This window comes from Chanos chanos, chromosome 2 (genome assembly GCF_902362185.1).
Source record: "Chanos chanos chromosome 2, fChaCha1.1, whole genome shotgun sequence".
Taxonomy (NCBI): Eukaryota; Metazoa; Chordata; class Actinopteri; order Gonorynchiformes; family Chanidae; genus Chanos; species Chanos chanos.
The window spans coordinates 51,901,414-51,918,394 of record NC_044496.1 but is presented as its reverse complement, the minus strand read 5'-3'; the positions used below and the strand labels follow the sequence as shown (position 1 = coordinate 51,918,394).

The 16,981-nt window shown below is 39.2% G+C and overlaps 3 protein-coding genes across 3 annotated transcripts; 1 reads left to right on the top strand and 2 right to left on the bottom strand.

Annotated features, from left to right (window-relative positions):
• The first annotated feature begins 339 nt into the window (after positions 1–339).
• Positions 340–2,076, top strand: nudcd2 (NudC domain containing 2). Its single transcript, XM_030766340.1, has 4 exons — positions 340–629; positions 868–916; positions 1,016–1,167; positions 1,862–2,076. Exons 1-4 carry the CDS (start codon positions 441–443, stop codon positions 1,943–1,945), a joined length of 474 nt encoding a protein of 157 aa, XP_030622200.1. The 5' UTR covers positions 340–440; the 3' UTR covers positions 1,946–2,076.
• A 268-nt stretch (positions 2,077–2,344) lies between these two features.
• On the bottom strand, positions 2,345–6,377 carry ccng1 (cyclin G1). The gene is made up of 6 exons (XM_030766789.1): positions 6,194–6,377; positions 4,922–5,185; positions 4,439–4,692; positions 4,130–4,208; positions 3,886–3,996; positions 2,345–3,574 (listed from the first exon to the last, which is right to left on the bottom strand). The coding sequence occupies exons 2-6, from the start codon at positions 5,183–5,185 to the stop codon at positions 3,383–3,385; spliced, it is 900 nt and encodes a 299-aa protein (XP_030622649.1). The 5' UTR covers positions 6,194–6,377; the 3' UTR covers positions 2,345–3,382.
• A 2,998-nt stretch (positions 6,378–9,375) lies between these two features.
• septin8b (septin 8b) lies at positions 9,376–16,453 on the bottom strand. The gene is made up of 10 exons (XM_030766788.1): positions 16,423–16,453; positions 14,694–14,808; positions 14,396–14,591; positions 13,598–13,784; positions 13,309–13,470; positions 12,976–13,072; positions 12,344–12,512; positions 11,379–11,511; positions 10,764–10,939; positions 9,376–9,758 (listed from the first exon to the last, which is right to left on the bottom strand). Exons 1-10 carry the CDS (start codon positions 16,450–16,452, stop codon positions 9,755–9,757), a joined length of 1,269 nt encoding a protein of 422 aa, XP_030622648.1. The 5' UTR covers position 16,453; the 3' UTR covers positions 9,376–9,754.
• Positions 16,454–16,981: the final 528 nt, after the last annotated feature.

Genomic DNA, 16,981 nt, shown 5'->3' with positions numbered 1-16,981 from the left:
ATAAATATCTGAACCCTCTTTTTTCTCCTTTTTTGACCACAACAGGAGAAATGATTTTGTCGCTATTTGCGTCACCTCATAAATGACGAGGGATTTTGAATATTTGAATTTCACCTTGTGTGGTTTTGTCTTAATCTACGCTCCAACACAATAGGTGGCGCTGTAATTTTCAGTTAGTAACGTCTCTTCGATCAATTCATTGAGGAAGAGGAAAGTGCTGGAGACTACCAGTATGTATGGAGGGGCAGGGCAGTTGTCGCATGGCAACACTTTAAATTTCATGCTATATTCCTGATGTTCTGTGACTAATTAAAACAACTCACATTCTAGTCTCAAGGATATTTGTTTTGGGCTTTTTTTTTTTTTTACAAGATTGAAATCTTGCTGCTACAGCGGTGACATCATAACACTGGTGTTGTGAGTGGGCTGTAGCTAACGTTATGTCTGTTCATTTTGATGAGAGAAGTGGTGTTATTCCATGTAAAACACCATGGGGTGTCTGGTATCAAACAATGGAGGAGGTTTTTATTGAAGTAAATGTTCCCGCTGGAACCTCAGCAAAAGAGGTCAAATGCAATCTCGGGAGTAAACAAATAGAACTTTATGTTAAAGGACGAGAAATTTTCAAGGTATGACTGGAAACCATCGTTAGCGGATCATCTAGCTGCGTCAAACACAAATTGTGAATTTTGACACAAGTAGGGATATGTCTCACTAGCTGGGAGTAATATTTAAAAGAAAAAAATGTACTACAGATGGGATGTTTTTTTGACGTAAACAAGTAACTTGAAGCTGAACGTTCATGCACCTCAACTTGATCTGTGAATATGGGATGAATCTTGTTGGCCCGCTTGTGTTTTTTCAAAGGGAAAGCTGTTTCAGACCACTGTAGCCGATGAAGCCACATGGACACTGGGTAAGATGTCTTCAATAAACTTTTTTTGTCATTCAAACCGAAAACATAAACATAAGCCTAATAATAACAGACAATGATTTGTCGTAATATACCATCCAGAGGACAAGAGTTTGATCCGGATTATTCTGATGAAGACGAACCGAGATGCTGGAAACTGCTGGGGATCTCTCCTAGAGGGCGAGTACTCTGCTGACCCATGGGTACAGGACCAAATGCAAAAGAAACTCACCCTTGAGAGATTCCAGAGAGAGGTAAAATATCATAGATGCCTTAATCTCGCTTAATTTTCCCTTCTTCAATTCTCATTTGTTCTTGATACTCTCTTGAGACTTGATAATTACATCTTTTATCACTCTGTTGTACATGTTGACAACCGTAGGTATAGATCCAGCCCACAGTTTTTCCAGTCCGGTTGTCAGAATGACAGAATTTCTGTCATTTATTGTAATGACCACACGTGATGCACATTATTGTCGTGTGCACTTCCATACACACTTGCACTTTATGTATATTGTTTATTGTATATTGTCTTTTATATAATCTGTATATTGCTTGTGTATTGTCTGTAAATATGTACATTGCCTGTATATTGTCTGTGCTGCTTCAGAGACACCAACAGCCAGAACCAAATTCCTTACGTGTGTTAACACACTTTGCCAGTACATCTGATTCTGACGACAATTATTAGGGACGTCTATGTAGTTTTAATCTTACTCAGCTTTAAAAAATTATACCTAGGTGAACAGGCAGAATAAGCTTGAGCTACTCTACTCATTCACTTCATATTCAAAGACTAATGATCGTTGCCTGTACCATAACTAAGACAGTTTAAAATTGCTTCAACACTTGGTCCTCTGGTTACAGAGCTGGTAACAATTAATTGGGGTTTTTAATTTAAATAATTGTACGCTCGTCCCTGACTATTTCGTCTGGTTGACTTTTCAGAATCCTGGATTCGACTTCAGTGGCGCAGATATCTCCGGGAACTACGGTGGTGGAGGACCTGATTTTTCAAATTTGGAAAAATGAATGATCAAAGAGGGCGAGGACGGTGCAAAACCCCACAGAAGAGGCTCACATCTGACCTGACTGCAGTTGCTGAATCACACTCCCTACAAAGAGAAGTTTCCCCCCCCCCCCCACAAGATATTTGGATGACATCAGAAGGTTTGAAGAGCACTACGTCTTGCTATCTGCTTAAAGCCATAAATCACCTCTCACAAGCAGCCTTTGATTTAAGCCTTCTGGTGGTTAGACATACATCTTTCTCAATGTTTTCTTTTTATAGCCAGCATAGCCATAATTTTAGGTGATTGTGTGAGGAAACACGTAATCCGAGGAAACATGGATTTGCAATAAAAAGAATTTAAGTGTCCAAAGTGTCGTTTTTCTTATTTCATACAAAAAAAAGCACAACAGAATGTTTGGGGCATTTCAATAACATTTTTATTGAAAGGTCCAGATACATCAGTTCAGAGCCAATTGCAAATATGTATGTACTTGACTAAAAAGCCAATTCACAATTCACTTCACCAGTACTTCAGTGCACCTAAAGATTTTTATTTGTGTACCAGAAGATTAAGGAAAGTCAAATCACTAACCATAGCTCTATAGCATGGCATAAACAGGCATACGTGCTAGCCCACATTGTTTATAGATGTACATTCTGAATTAATTTCAGCAACAAAGCTCTGTCAAATATGAATTTGTCAAACTGGTAATTAGAACTGTTCAGTTTAGGGCAGGTTACTTGGCAAATTTAAGAAGTGCTCAAATTCTTTCAGATTCACTGGTTGCCAAAATCCCATCCTAACTCAAATGAACCATTAACCGAAAAAAAAAAAAAAAGTAAAGAAACTTCTATATCACCTTGGGTAGGAGTGTGCATTAAGACAGTTCAGCAACCTAGGGTGGAAGTTAAGGGTTTTGGGCCCGATTACTTGGTTCCTTTTTTTAGATCTCAAATCACAAAACCCTTCTTCCTCCTCTTCCACATAGTGGACTGAGGACCTAGGTGGTTCTATACTTTATTGCTTTAAACAACCCGTGCCTGTGGCACTGATTCGCAGGAGAACATACTGTACATGTGCAAGCAAACTCAAGCCAGGGAGGAAGAGCCCTCTCTGACTGAGTGCTTTCAAACCTACCCTTGACTACAGTTGTCCACAGTCAGTCAATGTAGATGCAAAATAAATAGGAAGCTTTTCACACTGGACAAGTTACAAAAGAATGGAGCAGTAAAAACAAAATATCAAGATGCAGTTTCCATCCATCTCTCACGATTCCTTTTAAGAGCCTCATCACGAATGGGGGCCCTTAAAAGGAGAACAGTGTTGGGTAGTCATAAGGCAAAATAAAAATTAGGCCAAAATAACATCTTCATTTTTTTTTAGTGACTGATTAAAAGGATTTTTAATAACTTTAAATAAAGACCTTAACGACTACCCGACACGACACGAGACACTTTTAAGCGGAAGATTCAGGAATTGTTGGTAGATGAGCGATCTTGTAGTAGCTGTGTTTCAGCTGCCGGGCCGTTCTTCCAGAGATGATCCAACGAAGCCTCTGGCCGTTGGGTTTTGTGCACTTCGTAGATGCGTACTCAATCAGGCACTTTGCAACCAGCTCCCTCACGCACACCAAGTCCCCATCCTTAATCTGAAAAAGAAAACAAAAATCAGGAAGATCCATTACATAACTGTTATTAAAAGACTGAACTAATTAAGCCAAATGCATAATATTTCTTCTTTGAAAAGGAAGTGGTTTTCATGAGATCCATGTCCCACTGTAATCACTCATTAACTTTTCTAGAATATTCCATGAGCCCACTGGTTGAGCAACTGATTACATAATGTTTGAGCCTTTGTCCGTTTCAAAACCCTGAAGTATACTGTGTAAACACTTTCCGTAACCAGTGGTGTCCAGTTACATGGGTAAGATATGTAGAAATACAAGGCCAAGACTCTTACACTCAGACGCTGCTGGAGACCCAGAACTGCCTCTGTCAAAGCTGGAAAATGCTCATAGCCATGTTGTTCCTGGATCTCAAGGGCAACAAGGGCCAGGGCAACAAGGGAGGGCTAAAAAAAAAAAAAAAAAAAAAAAGTCAAGTTAATATATGACTCTTCCTAGAATCCTTGGCAAAATCCTCAGCAGATTTGTATAGGGCTTTCTCTTGACACAACATACACTTGGATAGGTTTCAGCACTTACCTTGACTTTAGTGAAGACAAAAGAGCAGTGGCAAGCCTTCAGTTGTGCTTCAAGCCTCTCAAGGTTCAGTATCATCTTGCTGTACATAGAGACAAGCAGAAAGATGCATGCTATTTACTTGAACCGAACACACTTGTATTCCTTTGTAATCTGAAGAAACAGTTCTTTATGCAAGGGGGGAAAAAGGTGAAATGGTTTGTTCTGTACATTTAAGAGGTGACAGATCTCAGTTATATATATGTATGTGTGTATGTGTGTGTGTGTGTGTGTGTGTGTGTGTGTGTGTATAAAACCATTACAGTGGCTCACCTGTTACCAGGCACCTGGTCCTGAATGTAAGAGTGAAAGAGTCTGAGAAAGTGAAGAGCAGTAGGAGCTTTGACTTTCCAGTGCAGCTTTTCCAGAATGATCTTCTCCATCCTTATCATGTCGGACACTGTGAAGCGGTTCTGGCTGATTCTGATCAGGTCATTGGCTAGAGGAACATTCTTTTCCTCCTCTGAGGACTTCACAGCGATGTAGAAGCAGCAGAGGCCAACACAGGACAAGTGTTTAGGCTGAATCTGAGGGAGAAAATGTTAAGATTATGATCAGTTCAAAGAAACACCATCAATATTGAGATACCTCACAAAAATGATGATTCATGCTAAATGCTTACATGTATAACATGATCATCTCTGAGCCAAAAAGAGGCCAGACAATGTCCTAACCAAGTACTAAATTTGCTCTCAGTCTGGAATAATAAATTTATAGCCGAAGAAAACCACAAATGAGGTTGACAGACGTTCCTACCTTCATTACAGAGAGGAAACGATCCAGGAGGCTCACAGCAAGGGAGAAGGTCTCCGCACTGAACCCAAAAAAACGGGTCAGGGAGAGGAGGTCTTTAACCTCAAATTCCCTCAGTTTTACGGTCATCCGCAGGCCGTTGTCATGAGCGGTTTCAATTATCCGCAGTCCACAGAGTTTGGGCTGGTAACGCGCCTCCTGATCCAGTAATGCCTTTAGCTGGACAGCAAAAGGCAAAGTTTCTGATCCAGACACTGTGTCAATCATCTAGAAGAAAAGAACACAAAATTTCACAGCCTATCGTAATAACATTATTTCAACAGAGCAATAGCTGAAAAGAGAACTTCCACTGCTACTACATGCAAAAATATTTTTTTAAAACTACACTTGGGTGAGTTTTACATTAACTTCGAGAAGTTATTTTCTAAAAACAGATAAGCGAGGGGAAATCGATATAATGCTCACAATCTGTTGTTAAAGCGAACTCAGTAAGGTGTCAAGTCGCTGAACAATTAAATACGACAAAAGCCTCTTTATAATCCCAATGAAGAGATTAGAACAGTGCATCGCTGATTTTAGCGCAAGAGGCGAAAACGTAAGTACAGTGTTCATGAATTCATGAAATGATACGCAATGCAGTTCATTTAAATGTATTTGCTGACACTCAGGCTCAAAATACACAGAGCCCACGAGTTTCGGTCAAACTTTCAGACCGGTTACATGCCTGGGCATGTCTCTCTTGCGAGTCAGCACAACACGGGATGTGTTAAACAGGACCAAACAAAATCAAACGCATATCCAACTACATTTAACTTGCTCTCTTGAATTACCGTAGCAAAGTACGATTTGAAAACAAATCAAAAAAGGACAAAAGTGCGTCATACGGGTCCGTTCAGCGTCATGTCAGGACATGTTCTAACAGAAGGGTACTTTCAAGAAGCCGAGGGGCCTATGTTTCGCAACACAAAAAATATAACCATTCTAATACTTTGGTTAGGTTACTTAGGAAAATAATATGATTTCACATACAATCATACTAATACATGCGTCTCTGGTCCAAGAGTTAAAAATTCTCTTTACATTTTGTTAAAGTCAACTTTGCGATCGGCTAACAGAAAAATACAATGGCCTAGTCTAACCTACAAAAAGCCCAGAGAGCAGAGCAATTCCGTAATCTTTCAGGACAAAAGAAGTATTACACTGAAGTACCAGAAAAGGAAAAGGTAATGTTTAAAGAATACTAAACCGCGTAATTTTTACAAGCATTCAACTTACCTTTTATCGTTTGATAGGCCTGTGTTGCTCAAACACGTAGCCGAAAAGTTCAAAGTTCTGGTGGATTAGCTAACAAGGACAAGCAAGTTTACGAAAAGAAACAAAAAAGAGAAGAGAAGGGCTAAATTATGCAAGTACGAATGTAAGTTTAAAGCAAGTATTCTTTTCTCCCTGCCCTGCACACCCCAACCCTCGGCGTCAGGCAGTATAAAATGGGGCTCGCTCACTATATATACCCACAGTGAACCATGCCCAAACATAGGAAAGCTTTATTGGCCAGTGGCGATGGGTCTTTCCCACATTCTAAACATTCATTGGTTCAACATTCTTCTAGAACAACAAAGGCACCGCCCTTTCACAGTCGAAAAGTAACGGTGAAAACTACTGCTCTCCCGTTGCTATAGGCGAAACCTGAAGTAGCAAGGGGGTGGTGCTCAACATCCCTTAGATGAGGTCAATTTGTCTGGATAAGCCGTGCACAAATGCGTAGTTTTCATTACATAAGTCGCAAATCGAATATCACATTGTATTGCTGTTGTCTGCATACCTTCCTTCGTAGCCAATAATTTTTTTCAGTAAATAAACTGATTTACCAGGCTTTCAGGCTTTTGAGTTCTCAGTTTTCTGATGATTTTGAGTTGTTTCCCATGGATCAGACAAAATAAAGACAAACAAACCGAAACAAACCATTTTAAACAATCAGCCAAAAATTCAAACTGTAATAAAATTACAGCTGAATGAGCAAATCATTGTGCAGAAATTGCATTGTCATGGTCCTGAGTAGCGGAGATGGAATTGATCAGTTTGGAAAGCTGACACCATGCACCCGTTGTGTTGCCAGGCAACTCATGTCTTGCCAAAATTGTAGTCTAGCAGGGGTCTCTCTCCATGTCTTCCTTAGCCCAGTGTCTGTATGCACCCGTTCACAGTAATTACCTTCAAAATGGAAAGACTGATTCCTGTTTGCCTCTTTTTTTTTTTTTTTTTTGGTTTTTTTGTGACCTGCTAAAAATGACATACTCTTCAAGACACAGAACCATCCTCTGATTTCATATCTGAAATAATCATGCCCTGCAAGAGAGCAAGAGATATGACACGATGAAAGACAATGTGTGTTCAGGTTACAGGACCCAGTTCTCAGATATAATACCTCTGCCTCATCAACTGTGGTTTTTCATCAAATCTGATATTTATTGTTTAGTGAAAACAGAGACAACGATGACCTTGGCTATATGTGCACAACAGAAGAAAGTGGGTATTAATTTTTTATGACACAAAGCTTTCCCATAACCCAGAGGAATATAAAAATGAATAAGAATGTGAAAGCTTCACCCAGATGGTTTCACTATAAACTTGCTTACAAAGTAAAATTGTGAGATCATTTGCCCTGATGATTCACAACTGTGTATGAACAGTTTTTATTCAGAATGACTTTATTAAATTCAAGCCAATACATAATTTATATATGTGAAAGTCTATATATGTACATTTCATACAGATTAAATTTGGTTATATAATAATATCAAGATTATATAAATTTCATATAATAGACATAATGTTTGTTGCATATCTACTGCATATGGATCTTATCACTAGTTTTTGTCAGTTGCATATTACACAGCAACCCCGGATTATAAATGCTAAATCTTATAAAATGAAAACAATGTTAGTAACATGACATCAGGATTGTTTTGGTCAAAAGCATGTCAGTGTATATATTCCACCGATTCTGTAATACACAGGTATCCTGTCTTAAGTCACAGTTTCAAATAGCAGATAACACACACAGTATCAACGAGAGTCAAATATATTAATTAAACTACAGACAATCATGTTTCACTACCTGAGATTTGTCAGGTATTATCGCAATATGCATGTCTGGAGGGGGACATGTTAAATGATGATGGTGTTAAGATAAAACAGAATTAGGCACCATTTTAAAACAATGAACGAGAAATGTACCAATCTGGTCTGAGACAAATAGTCTTAAGTATATTATACTACTGACCTCGTTTTAGCTTCAGCAGCACAAAACAATTGTGCCAATTTGTTAGAAGTCAAAGGTACTGGGCAGTAATGGCTGAGGGAAGTGAGGCTAAAACAGATCTTCTAATTTAAATTTCTTCCTGATGTTAAGGAGCAGGCAGATGGAAGACTAAAGAAGCTATAGGGAGAAAGAAAGAAAGAAAGAAAGAAAGAGGGAAAGAAAGAGGGAAAGAAAGAAAGAAAGAAAGAAAGAAAGAAAGACAGACAGACAGACAGACAGACAGAAAGAAAGACAGACAGAAAGAAAGACAGAAAGAAAGAAAGAAAGAAAGAAAGAAAGAAAGAAAGAAAGAAAGAAGATGGTCATTCACATACTGCAGTCAATTCTGTTCATGAATGAAGGTAAGTAGAAACGGCAGACACTGTACGCAGAGATGAATGTCAAACAATGTATCCAAAAGCTAAACTTCAGAGAATCTGAAACTGCACATTAGGTGTTCAATGAGCAACGTCAGTGTGACGTGAGGGGAAGGACAATGATTCATCATAAAGCTAGGGTCTTAATGTAAATAAGAACATTTTCTGTAATGACTTCAGACTGAAATGTAATATGCACCAAATATTTTTTTTCAGTAACAATTTGCTGCTTATGAAGAAACGTGGGGTTCAAACTGTTAAGAGGTCCAAGGTTTCACAGGGAGAACGAAACAGCAAAAACGGTTGTGAGATGACAAATGGTTTGGTGAAAGTGATTGTAAAGCACAGACAAATACAGGTAAAACAACAAAATACTGTGTATATTCCCAAAGGCTGTAAAAGCTAATGATTGCTCAGTGTCACTGGGGAATAATTCCTTTTATTTAATTGCAAAAAACAACAACAACAACAACAACAAAACCCATACAGACATTTTAGTGTATTGGACTAGATCAGTCATATGTTAGAATCAATCCATATTCAGTTACATTTTATAAAAAAAATGTAGAGCTACAACAATGTTTTATGTATACAGTACTTCACTGAGTATAAAACTACAAAAAAAGGAAAAGTAGAAAAAACTTTTATCCAGGTATTATGAACGTATTAAAGATATCAAATTATCAAAATATTCATATTAAAATATTGCATTATGACTTTAAGGGCCATTAAGATTATTATGATTACAGTCAAAACTAGTCTTAATTTGTTCATATTAAACCCATCTAGATGTAAGAACATACACTGTCCAACCTGTCTCATTAGTTCTGTACAGCTGGGTACTGGGCAGTTAAGGATCGCTCTGGTTTTGACCGGGTTAGATTAATCGAAATGTCTTATGCTGTATTGATGTGGAACACAAACACAGAGCTCATGTGTGAAAAGTTATAACATTGGTTACTCTTTAAGCTTGGTCAGAATGTTCTTACAGTGAACAACAAGAGTCCAGTGGTGACTAGAGGTATTACTCAGGCCAATTCATGGCTGTCCACACACTGTAATGTTTAGTGTGTAATTGGCTCGTTTTAATACTGCTGTGATGGTGTGACAACTGAAACGATTAATGCCGCCATCCCTTGGGAAGTTTGCGCCTTTAAATCAACTGAAATTAAAAAAAAAAAAAAAGAAATGACATAATGAGAGACATCAAACACAGTTGAGAGAACAAAAAAAAAATGACGCCAAGTAAAGGCTTTTGGATCAAAATTAAAAAAAACAAAACGAAACAATTTTCAAACCCTAAACAACAATTAAGGATCAACTCGTCTAAATTAAATTCAGCGCTACGAAAAATAGCAAAGACTCGCAATAAACCGCCCACCAGAGGGCCCTAAACAGGAGATCCTGACATAAAGACATCTACAAGCTGATATTATTTTTGATTAAAAAAAAAAAAAAATGTAATTTTGTGCCACCGCACCATAACTACCAAGCAAAATCGCCCCTGTTCTCCTCCAACCGTCCATATTTAGTCTGTTCCCACCAGCTCTTTGCTTAATTGCACTGAGCTGTCCTTCTATTCCTTTCACCTCTCACTGGTCTCAGAGCAGCGAGTGGAATCAAACCTGACATGAAAATATGACAGCACTGAGGCAGTAGCCTCAAGACAGCACTCATCTCATTGAGTGTGAGCACAGTGAGACAGCCTCCCTGAGTCATTGGCAGAGACACAGACAGCGTTCCAGCGTCAGGCGATGCCAGACAACCTGTGGCTCACGCTGTGCACGGGTCTGCTGTGTCAGCCTCAATCTGTCTCTGGATCAACTGCCTTGCCAAGGCCCTGCCCGTCAAGGTACCGTATGAGTGGATTATTAGTCTTTTCCTATCTCTCTCCCTCCCCTCGGCCTTAGACGGACGAAACAAAAGGAGGAAAAAAAAAAAAGAAAAAAACAAAAAAACAAAAACAGGGACAAACAAAAACCATTCAAAGAGACAAACAGAAGGGTCCATGGAGTGAGACAGAGACGTGATGTAACAATCATAAAGAGAGGTTTGCATGTACAAAAAAAAAAAAAAAAAGAGAGAGAGAGGGAGAGAGATAGAGTAGCAGACACAAACCGGGGGGGGGTGGAAACTGGTAGGCTTTTGTGGGGAGTAGAGAACTTACTTTTTCTTGATGGACTGTGCCGAAGAGCCCTGGAGAGATTGGCCTTGCAGTGTCTCGGCAGCATTCTTCCTCCTGTTGAAGGAGTTCATCTCCTCCTCCAAGTCTCGCCTCTTCTCCTCCACGTTCCTCTTCTCCTCCTGGTGCATCCGCTTCATCTGCTCAAACCGGGCATGCAGCTGGGCACAGAGGAAGACATGTTGGCACCGCGTATTCACAGCAGTAGGGAAGCATGATACAGTCATATGAGTTTGGGGCATGGAGCCAGGAAAAACATATTGGCACCATATGCTAACGCAGGAATGCTGTATTATCAATAAAATATTCACAAGGCTAACATTATGGTTATGGTAGACGTGTTGGTTCCATATAATTTTACGGTGATAGTAAAATATAACAGGCCTGAGATAGTCATTTTGGTATTTTAGCCCCGCTCCTATCAAAAAGCACTAAACCAGTCCACCATCCCTGCTGTTTCTTCAAATATTTAGCTCCCTTACAAATTTAGCAAGTGTAAGGTTTCCCAGAGTGATGATCCGCACAGTTAAAAACCATATGTACTGCATCTTCCCACATATCATACAGCCCTTGAGACGTCCTTGAAACCTCTTTCCTAACCTCCTTTTCCTTCTCTTTCAGCTCAGCCTCAGTCTCTTTCACTTTGTTGACAAACATCTGTCGCATCTCTTCTTCCTTATGCTGTAGTTCTCCAAGAAACTCTCTTCTTTTGGCCTCATATGTCTCCTGCAAACTGAATGTGATGGAAAACAACTTGTTGTTTGCAACAGATATAGATAGATAGATAGACAGACAGACAGACAGAGAGAGAGAGAGAGAGAGAGAGAGAGAGAGAGAGAGAGAGATAGATAGATAGATAGATAGATAGATAGATAGATAGATAGATAGATAGATAGATAGATAGATAGACAGATAGACAGATAGATTACTTTATTGATCCCCAAGGGGAAATTGCCGTATTACAGCAGCAATTCACATACATCACAAAACACACCTAGCTTACATCGAAAACACGGAATGAGGTAGGTAAAACAAAAAAAATGTATTTACAATATACAAAACTACTATACCATGAGATACAAAATAAAACAGGCTAACAATAAATAGAGTTAGTCAAATTTACAATACAGCTCTAAACTGTGTGCAAATTAAATGTAGAATGAAGACTGTGCATTTGTACTGCCTCTAAGAGGATAAGTCTCCTCTCCCGGCACAGAGGGGAATCATTATATATTGCAACAGCAGTGGGCAGGAATGACTTCCTGTTGCAGTCCTTATTACAGCGAAACTGTAAAGAGCCTCTGACTAAAACACTCTGCTGTCTGACCAGTGCATTGTGTGGGGGATGTGAGGTGTTGTCCATTATATCAAGCAGTTTGTGTAGCATCCTTGAAATGAATGAAGTACGTAATGAAGTGTTTATATCTTGCATAAACATAATACATGTTAGCTCACATGCTAATCTGATTCTAATCAAGATAGCTTGAGAAAGTTTAGCATTAAATGTGAAAAAGATGTAAGTGAAACATTTCAGAGAAAGATCTTGTGCCTGAGGCTTCCTCTACCTGAACGGTTCACTGTCGGGATCCGTGTCTTTGAAGCCCATCTCCTCCAGTTTACAGCGTCGGTACAGCTCGTAGTGACGGGTGTGTGTCTGCTCCCGCAGGTCCTCCATGTTCACCCTGATCAGCATCTCTCTCAGTTTCACAAAGTCACAGTGGCTCTCGTTCTCCACTGAAACACACACACACACACGCATGCGCGCACACACATGCATGCGTGCACACACACACACGCGTGCCCATACACACATGCGTGCCCACACACACACACACATACATACATGTGCGCGCGCACACACACACACACACACACGCACATACACACATATCTCTTCACTTCAGAGAATCTCTCCCACTCTAAATCTTTATTGTGAAAAATAAACAAAAAGAAGTCTCCTTAAAATCTACTTATTCTTGGGTGCTGAAGACCTCCAGGCCTGGAGGGGGGAGCGTAGATTCTTTCAGATTTGTCTTGGAAAGCCAGCTTACTATTTTACTGACAAAGGACTATTACAACATTCACAGACCCTAAATCTGTTAAAAAGAAGGATTACCTTGTGAACAAACACACCGTCTAAAAATACACCTCATTGCATTTTTCATATTCCCTTTAGATGCTTGTCATTGATACTCACCCTGCACTGCTCCCCACGGATACTGTCTGGCTCTCACCATTTTGTTCCCTATTTTCACCTCCTCACTGCTTCCCACCACAGCAAAGGGAAGAAGAGCCTGAATGAGACAAACAGTGGACCATCACTGCCCTCTGCTGAACAATCCAATGACCAATTCTATTTTAGGGGTTAGTAATGTATTAAAACAAATAACATAATTAATGATAGAGCACTGTCATAGTTAACCTGATAATGCAATACGCAAATATAAAGGAGTAATAGCAGAGCCGTGGTGGTGTAGAATACACTGATACTGACAAATGGAGGAGTGTTATTAGCTATCTGTCGACTCACATTCATGGATGAGTTGATTTCTGCAACAGCCTCATCGTCTGTTGGGAACTGATAGATCTGTACACCATTGCTGACCAGTTCGCTCATGATTTTGATCTTAAACTTGTGCAGCTCGCTTTTGGAAATCGTGTCTGCCTTTGCAATAATGGGAATGATGTTGACCTGTACAAAAAACGTCAGACTCGTGTAACGAGATAAACTCTGAACCACATAGATTCTTTCAGATAACATGAACTCTTTCTCACTGGGGTAATCATATCTGGAAAAAAAAACCCAGAGGTGAACTGACCTTGCTGTCCAGTTTTTTCATGGTAACCAAATCAAGGGATTTGAGAGAGTGTCCCGTGGGAGCAATGAAGTAAAGGCAGACATGGATTCTCGTGTCATGGTAGTTAAAAAGCGAACGCTTTATTTTAAGTTCTTCTTGGAGGAAACTTTCAAACTGAGTGTCGATGTAGTCCACGATTGGTTTATAGCTGTACGAAACAATAAAAACAGACATTATGTGTCGTAGGAACAAAGCCACAGCTCTCAATACATTGTCTTACACCTTGGTCGAGTCAGTGCAAACTCTCAGTTTTACCAAGTCTATCCAACCCAATCTTTTCAGAATCACCACCAAACTGTCTCTTTCCAAAAAAAAAAAAAAAACCTATTCTCACCATTCTTACATCGAACTGTTCTGGCTCAAATCAAGTGTGTCCTCCTCTCTGCTTGCTATTGATCAAGCCTCTTTATGACTTAATATATCAAAGTAATTAAGACAGTTATGTTCCATTTTCTGATCAGGACTTTGAAAAGATGCAGACCAGATTCTTAGGATGTTGGATGTAGTGCAGGAAGGGGTGGTGTGGTAAGGGGGCCAGGGGCATCCCTGCTCTCATTCTTCTTTTAAAACCCTTGTTACTATGCCAACAGGCCATGACCACAACAGTATGCAGAGTTGGAGCCAATTCAATTCCAGTTCAGCAGCCATGGAGTAGCTGTGAATCATCTGTCATTTTTCATGAATGTATTGCCTGTCATACGTTCAACTAATTGCCCACACTGTCAAAGTTTAACCATAGACAATTAGTCTTTACTGTACCTTTCCTCTTTGTTGACTTGGTCCCCAAAGCCCACAGTGTCAACAATAGTCAACCTCAAATCGACATTGCTCTCCTTTAAGTCATAAGTCCTGGGTCGCAGATGCACTCCATTCAGATAGTGGCTGGCCTCTTCGTTTTCAAAGGTTGTGTTAAAAAGAGTGTTCATCAAAGTTGATTTGCCGATTCCTGTTTCACCTATTTGAGGAATGAGAGGGAATTTAAAATTCATATCATGCAAAACCTGTTAAAATTCCTTAAATATGTTAAATTGGTAAGCTGTATGAACTCCATGCTCACCTACACAGAGAATGTTGAAACAGAAACCTTGGGCTACTGATTTACTGACCAGCTGGTCAGGAAGACTGTCAAAGCCCACATGACCACCAAGAGTAAGGTTTCTCATCTCTTCACTCTGAGAGGCCAAAAATACAACACTGTTAATCTGCTGGGCAGTAAACATATAATATAATATAATATCTCATTTAGCAGACACAATGCACAATACAGATTCAGTTAAACAAGGACATTATGTATTTCGTCAGATGTGTGTTTAAAAAAAACACACAGAAAAGGACGAATGGAAATATTTAACAGATCAGACAGAGTATCAGTCCAGACTTGTTGGAAGGTGTAAGAAGCTTTCATCACTGTGCAGTGAATACCTGGAGGGAGGAGGTTGGGTTAACAGCACAAGAATTTTTAGTGCCTGAGAAAGACTTCATCCACAGGACATGACACAAACATGATGATTTATTTAATATTCTATAGCGTACATGACTGAAAATGACAGAGAAAGCAGGAAACAGCCAGGATCTAAAAATAATGTAATGACTAGTATATAAAATAATGATTACTACAGTGAACTATACATGAATACATAACTGAATACATTCAAAATTTCAAACCTTTTGTCTCATGTCTTGATCTAAACAGATGACTCGTATTGTGTTCAGTTTGATTTGAATAAACGATCTCTCCAATTTAATTTGGTCACTTTGGGTAATTCTGATATACATGGACCTTCAAAAGATGACAGAGCTTAGACTGTATATAGCACATAGACCAGAGAAAAACAGTATGCCAAGCTATCCATGCCATACAATTCTGTACCAAGATTCAGTTCTTCCCCAAACAATCAACCGTTCCAATACCCCCGTGCTTTACACACACACACACATACACTATGCCAACACGGACACACACACACACACACACAGCACAAAGGGGCCTTTATATTGCTGTTATTTCACAGGGTGTGTAGATTTACATGTCTTTTGCCCCGTAAAATAGCCAAGCTCAGCAAATATATTCCTTAAATATAAACTTTCTTTGGCTTTGAAGTCTCACCTAAATATATCCCTCAACTGCATATACAAATTATTTTTATAACAAGGTTTTGGAAAGTTTAAAACATATTCAGTAATCATAGTTGATAACGTTTCGAGGCTTCCAGTCCGTCCGGTAACATTCTGGTAAACTGAGTGTCGGTAGCGGGGTGAACCTTCTTTATCAGCTTACCCTAGTAATCTCAGCGAAGCTGGTATGATCGCCACTGCGGTGAAGCGAAAGTTAAACCCTTACAGTATGCACTTTCGTTAAGCTTTCTCACACGTTTTCATCGATTGCCGAGCTGCAGCATACTTCCAATACAGCGTGACACTACAGAAAAGCAAACTGATGGACTAGGTCGACTTTAAAATTGAAACTAAAACGTGTCATAAACCGCTTAACTTTTATAGACTATGCAACAACGCGCCATGCACCATAAGAACAAGAGATAAAGTTAAATTGCGAAAGAACGAAATGTCACTTTTAATAGATCCATCCAATTTGACCAATATGCGTCAAAATGTTTGATTGCAACAACACCCAAAATCGCACTGGCTGCTGGAATTAAACACAGTTGACGCACTAACCTGCAGTAATCCATTACCAGCTATCCGACATTGGAAGTGGTCAACAGTACAAAGATATTGCTTATAATAAACCCTACTAAGGTCAGATTTATATGCAATATTTTACTTACGGGGTACGTGTCTACGTCCGTCGCTGCCATTATGCTCAATATGCAAATTCAATCGATCGGAATGTCTCATGAATCACTAGACCTCATCTGTTCTACAGCTCAGTAGGCTACTCCCTTCTTAGACAGCGCTACCTATCCAATATGGCTTCTGAACAGAAACACCCCCTTCCAATTCTAATGCAATTTTTGGTGACTTAAGAATTTAGGTGTAATGTGAGGACTATACGCACAGTGGTAAAGTTAATATTCACGAGTCCCAACTGATGATGGGAAGAAAGTGGTAATTAATGTTATGAATTTTCTGTGTAGGGACCAGAAATTTGTTACATTTTTTTACATTTTTTTTAACTTCAAGATTCCTAAAGCTTAACATACACGGATTTTTTGTTTTAACTAAATTCAGAGCAGCTTGACAGTTTATTCTTCCAACCTTCTCACAAAGTAATGTTTTACTGTATCATCTTGTAAGATATGAAATTGAGCTAATTTGAGAGACTGAATGGTAACTTAATTCATCAAAGAATGTAGAACTATGTTATACTTCCACCACTTGTCATCC